Genomic DNA, 6,677 nt, shown 5'->3' on the forward strand with positions numbered 1-6,677 from the left:
CATGGCACTCTACCCAGGGGGACAGCTTGAGGCTCTGTCTCAAAAAAAAAAAAAAAAAACCTATCTTATCCTGCTCTGCAAGGTTTGGCTCTTTGTAAGAGCTGTAATAATACCTCTGTAAATAAAACCTAATTTACTGTCCATCCTGTGCCCCATCGATTCATTCATTGAATCATCGAGACCAAGAGCCTGGAAATCCAAAGTCAAAAATCCGGTATCATTAGGGCGGCACCCATAGCTCAGTGGGTAGGGCGACAGCCACATGCACTGAAGCTGGTGGGTATGAAACAAGCCCAGGCCAGCTAAACAATGACAACTGCAACAAAAAAATAGCCAGGTGTTGTGGCAGGCACCTGTAGTCCCAGCTATTTGGGAGGCTGAGGCAAGAGAATTGCTTAAGCCCAAGAGTTTGAGATTGCTGTGAGCTGTGACGTCTCTGCACTCTAACCAGCGCAACATAGTGAGACTCTGTCTCAAAAAAAAAATAATAATAATCTTTATTATTATTTTGTATTAATGAAAACAGATTTGTTTCTATGATTTCAAAGACTAAACTCTCAATTGGTGTTTCTCAAATTCACTGCACATATGAAACACCTAGAGACTTTGCTAAAACATAAATTTTGATACTAAAGTGGGGTCTGAGAGTCTGCAATTCTAAAAAAGCTGAACACTCTGTCAACAATCCTGGGCAATACACAGATCCATTGAAAAACAGTTTTTGATGAAGGCTATATATATATATATATTTTTTTTTTTTTTTTTGCCCCCCAGTTTTTGGCCAGGGGCTGGGTTTGAACCCACCACTTCCGGCATATGGGGCCAGCGCCCTACTCCTTTGAGCCACAGGTGCCACCCAAGGCCTTCTTATTTTCAAGTCTTTGGTTCTTAGTTCTGCCCACACTACAGAATCAATTGGAAAATTGGAAATATTTTTTGAAACATTGATCCCAACCTACCCTTACCTAAAAATTTGAAATGGAGATAATTTTTTTTAAAGTTCTTAGATGATTCAATTATACATACAGTGTTGAGAACTACTATTCGTCCACATAACATTTTCGAGAAAATAACATAGGCTACATTAATAGTTAAATCAATTATTCAGTTAAATCATTTGGTGATGTTTTACTTATCAATGGCTGAGTTACCTTAACAACTTGCTCAAAAATAAAAAAACAAAAACCCCAATTTGGGCTAAAAAAAGAAAATTTTTTTCTTTTTTGTGAGACAGTCTCACTTTATCACCCTCAGTAGAGTGCCATGGTGTCACAACTCACAGCAACCTACCTCAAACTCTTGGACTCAAGTTTCTCCTACCTCAGTCTCCCAAGGAGCTGGGACTATAGGTGCTGGTCACATGTTACAATATATTTTTCTCTGTGAACTGTATTCATGATCCTTGGCTATTTTTTAAATTGTGTTATTCATCTTACTCTTATTTATTCGTAGGAGTTTTACATATTTTAAAGAACTTAGACCTCTGTTGTATGAATTATATATTTTTCATTGGTTTGTATTTTTAGTCAAATTTACCAATTCTCCTTCTATGGTTCTTGAGTTTTTTTGGTCATACTTAGCAAAGCCTATTTTATACCCAGACTATACGAATTTTTCCTACATTTTCTTTTTTTTCTTTTTTTTTGAGACAGAGTCTTACTTTGTCACTCTCAATAGAGTACAGTGGCATCATAGCTCACAGCAACCTCAAATTCTTAGATTCAAGTGATTCTCTTGCCTCAGCCTCCTGAGTATACTATAGGGACAATAGGATACCTGCCACAATGGCTCATTTTGTTGTTGCTGTTGCTTCTGTGTGTGTGTGAGACAGAGTCTCACTTTTTCACCTGCAGTAGAGTGCTGTGGTGTCACAGCTCATAGCAACCTCAACTCTTAGGCTGAAGCCATTCTCTTGCTTCAGCCTCCTGAGTAGCTTGGACTACAGATGCCCTCCATAACACTCGGCTATTTTTAGAGATGGGGTCTCCCTCTTGCTCAGGCTGGTCTTGAACTCCTGAGCTCAAGCAATCCACCTGCTTTGACCTCCCATAGTGCTAGGATTATAGGTGTGAGCCATCTCGCCTGGCCCTGGGTTCAAAAATTTTAAAACCCTAGAAAGACAAGCAAATTTTGAAAACCAACTATTTCAAAGGTCAAACTATAAAATCACAAATATGATATAGTGACTAAAGAGTCTGTAGAACTAAAACCAAACATTAATCATAGTAATATGAGGCAACACCTTAATACTGTTATGCCTGCTAATCACTTTCAACCCTCCCAAAACATTCTAATCATGTAAACTAAAAATGAAAATATCTTAATGCTAAAACTTCCACCCACAGATTGCTTCTGAAGTGTGAGCTACCAAAACTACTAAAAGGCTGAATAAATCTCATGATATTGCACTGTCATCAATGAATTACTTAATTGCACAAAGGAGAATACCCTTATAGTTTCCAATCTACAAAATGTTATTAAATATTTTAAGGTTGATACTGTGACTGTGTTCTCAAAAAGCTTCTAAAACTTTTGTTTCTAATAATCATAAATAAGATAGCACTCATCATACTTATTACATATACATTTTGGCTTCTGGGAAAAATTACTTTCATATACTCAAAATTCTTTCTTCTTACCTGCCTGTTGGAAAACCAGAATTTCCGTTCATGGTATGCTGATAAATAGAGAGCATACATCATACCACTAGTAATCGCTGCAAGACAGCCAATGAAAATCTTTGCAAAGCGTTGAAATAATACATCTGAAAAAGCATATTAAAAGTAATCAAAATGTAATAGATACCCTTGATGTGATGTGATAAAAATGGCATTCTACCTCTATGACCTTCCTTCTCAAAACTCCAAACCCCAGTCTAATCATGAAAAAAAAAAATCAAATAAATTCCAATAGAGGGATACTCTACAATGTATCTGACCAGTACCCATTAAAACTGTCAGGGCTTTTATTTATTTTGTTTTTTTGAGATACAGTCTCACTATGTCACCCTGGGTAGAGTGCCGTGCTGTCAGCAACGTCAAACTCCTGGGCTTAAACGATTCTCTTGCCTCAGCCTCCCAAGTAATACCTGCCACAACAGGTGCCTGCCACAATGCCTGGCTGTTTTTTGGTTCTAGTTGTCATTGTTGTTTGGTTGGCCCGGGCTGGATTCGAACCCGCCAGCTCTGGTGTATGTGGCTGGCACCCTAGCTGCTGAGCTACAGGCACCGAACCTGTCAGGGCTTTTAAACAAGAAGACCCTGAGAAATTGTCAAAGCCAAGAGGAGCTTAAGGAGACATAATAGTGCAATATGGTACCCTGGGATCCTGGAATAGAAAAAAGACCTTAGATAAAAACTAAGATAATCTAACTAACATATGAACTTTAGTTAATAGTAATATATTAATAATGGTTCATTAATTGTAACAAATGTACCCCACTAATGTGAAATGTTAATAATTCCCACACAAGGAAACTGTGTGGGAGGGTGCAATATAGGAACTCTGTATTATCTGCTCAATTCATCAATAAATCTAAAATTATGGCTCGGCGCCTATAGCTCAACCGGCTAAGGCGCCAGCCACGTACACCTAAGGTGGTGGGTTCAAATCCCCAGCCTGGACCCGCCAAACAACAATGACAGCTGCAACCAAAAAATAGCCGGGCGCTGTGACGGGCGCCTGTGGTCCCAGCTACTTGGGAGGCGGAGGCAGGAGACTCGCTTGAGCCCAGGAGTTGGAGGTTGCTGTGAGCTGTAATGCCATGGCACTCTACCCAGGGGGACAGCTTGAGGCTCTGTCTCAAAAAAAAATAATAATAATAAAATAAAATAAATAAATCTAAAATTATTTTAAAATTAAACTCCACATTCTGGAAGAAGAAAAAGTTCTGAGCTCTATTTCACAGCAACATACTTTTTTTTGAGAGAGAGAGTCTCAGTTTCTTGCCCCTGGTAAAATACTGTGGAGTTAAAGCTCACAGCAACCTCAAACTTGGGCTCAAGCGATTCTCTGCCTCAGCCTCCTGGGTAGCTGGAACTATAGGTGCCCACCACAACACTTGGTTATTTTTATTTTATTATTTTTTTTTTTTTTTTGAGACAGAGCCTCAAGCTATCCCCCTGGGTAGAGTGCCATGGCATCATGCTCACAGCAACCTCCAACTCCTAGGCTCAAGCAAGTCTCCTGCCTCAGCCTCCCAAGTAGCTAGGACTACAGGCGCCCGCCACAACGCCTGGCCATTTGTTGGGTTGCAGCCATCATTGTTGTTGTTTGGCGGGCCCGGGCTGGGGATTCGAACCCGCCACCTTAGGTGTATGTGGCTGGTGCCTTAGCCGCTTGAGCCACAGGAGCCGAGCCTATTTTTAGAGATGGGATCTTGCTCTGGCGCAGGCTGGTCTTGAACTTATGAGCTCAATCAATCCACCTCCTTTGGCTCCCAGAGTGCTGGGATTATAGGTGTGAGCCACCCCGCCCTGCTCAACATAAATACACTTAACACTACACAATTGAATACTTATAAATGATTTGGATGGTTAATAAAATTAGTCTATTAATTTTTAAGAGTAAACAAAAGAAATGTATAGCCCAGTATCAAAGAAAAAATTAGTTTTTTGGTTCTTTTTTTGAGACAGAGCCTCAAGCTGTCCCCCTGGGTGGACTGAGTACCGTGGCATCACAGCTCACAGCAACCTCCAACTCCTGGGCTCAAGCAAGTCTCCTGCCTCAGCCTCCCAAGTAGCTAGGACCACAGGCGCCCGTCACAACGCCTGGCTATTTTTTGGTTGCAACCATCATTGTTGTTTGACGGGCCCAGGCTGGATTCAAACCTGCCACCTTAGATGTATGTGGCTGGCGCCTTAGGCACTTGAGCCACAGGCACCAAGCCAGAAAAAATAGGTTAATTCAGAATTACTATTGGTTGTTTTCCCTTCCAAGGAATTTTGTTTATTTTGGTTTTTTCCAATTTTTTTTTTATATTTTTAAAAAATTTAAGACAGAGCCTCAAGCTGTCCCTCTGGGTAGAGTGCTGTGGCATCACAGCTCACAGCAACCTCCAACTCCTGGGCTCAAGCGAGTCTCCTGCCTCAGTCTCCCAAGTAGCTGGGACCACAGGTGCCCCCCACAACACCTGGCTATTTTTTGGTTGCAGCCAGCATTGCTGTTTGGCGGGCCCGGGATGGATTCAAACCTGCCACCTTAGGTGTATATGGCTGGCACCTTAGCCACCTGAGCCACAGGCACTGAGCTTCTATTTTGAATAACTTATATACTATAAACTTGAGCCATTTGAAATGTACAATTCAGTACATTTTTATTATTATTTTTTTTTTTTTCTGAGAGAGAATCTCACTATGCTGCCCTTGGTAGAGTGCCATGCTTCACAGCTCACAGCAACCTCAAACTCTTGGGCTTAAGTGATACACTTGCCTCAACCTCCCAAGTAGCTAGGACTATAGGCACCCACCACAATGCCTAGCTATTTTTTGGTTGTATTTGTCATTGTTGTTTGGCAAGCCCAGGCTGGATTCAAACCCACCAGCTCCAGTGTATGTGGCTGGCACCCTACCTGAGCTACATGTGTCAAGCCCAATTCAGTACATTTTAGTAACTATGCTTTAAAACAGTGGTTCTCAATCTTTCTAACGCTGCTATGTATCTTCATTGTTACAAAGGGGTCGCAACACACAGATTGAGAATCACTGCTTTAAAAGCTCACCTACAACTGTTAACCCTACGTATGTATGCACTTGTATGTACACAAACTACTTCTTGATGCCATAACATCAAACACACAAACATACGGATTTTATATACACAGGAAGATTCAGTCATGCTATAGCCATTAAGTGTAAGAACCAGGAGCCTCAAGGGCCAAAAGCCAGTGTTCTGTTACTGATTGATTGACAGGTTTATAAAAATCAATTTGCTATTTAGCTAAACTAAAATCTGGGCTATTTTTTAAAATAATGTTTTAAAATATTATTTATTTAATAAATATTAGTTTGCAGCAACATGGTCTACTATGCAAGCTAGTATTAAATGGAATAATTAGGTATCACTAAATAACAAGTATTATAGTCTAAATGATTGAAAAATACCATCAAATAAATCAAATATTAGCATCACTATGATATGATTGTTTTAAAATTTCTATTTCCAACGGCACATGTAAAGCATTTGGCATGGTACCTGGTGTGTAGTACATAGTAAGAGTTCAACAAATATTAGCTATCATTACTGTGTAACACAAGCATACTTACAAAAACATATGAAATAGTTAAAGCAATGTTGATAATGTGAACTAGAAAAACTACTAAGAAAACTGATCTATGGTGGCAGTTTGAAGCACTTCAAAGTCCTTGTATATCTTTCCTATTTTTTTTTCATTAAAACTTAAGACAGGCTCGGTGCCTGTGGCTCAAGTGGCTAAGGCGCCAGCCACATACACCCAAGGTGGCAGGTTGGAATCCAGCCTGGGCCCGCCAAACAAAAATGACGGCTGCAACCAAAAAATAGTTGGGCATTGTGGTGGGCGCCTGTGGTCCCAGCTACTTGGGAGGCTGAGGCAGGAGACTCCCTTGAGCCCAGGAGTTGGAGGTTGCTGTGAGCTGTGATGCCACAGCACTCTACCCAGGGGGACAGCTTGAGGCTCTGTCTCAAAAAAAAAAAAAATA

At 40.5% G+C, this 6,677-nt stretch overlaps 1 protein-coding gene across 1 annotated transcript in view; it reads right to left on the bottom strand.

Annotated features, from left to right (window-relative positions):
• The window catches only part of DPY19L4 (dpy-19 like 4), an 87,802-nt gene that overhangs the window by 61,712 nt on the left and 19,413 nt on the right, over positions 1–6,677 (bottom strand). Inside the window, exon 3 of the mRNA XM_023518251.1 lies at positions 2,640–2,764. Within this exon, the coding sequence (XP_023374019.1) occupies positions 2,640–2,764 (125 nt within the window). The remainder of the gene's footprint in view (positions 1–2,639; positions 2,765–6,677) is intronic.

Source organism: Otolemur garnettii, unplaced genomic scaffold, assembly GCF_000181295.1.
Source record: "Otolemur garnettii isolate 467f Iridium unplaced genomic scaffold, OtoGar3 scaffold00004, whole genome shotgun sequence".
NCBI lineage: Eukaryota > Metazoa > Chordata > Mammalia > Primates > Galagidae > Otolemur > Otolemur garnettii.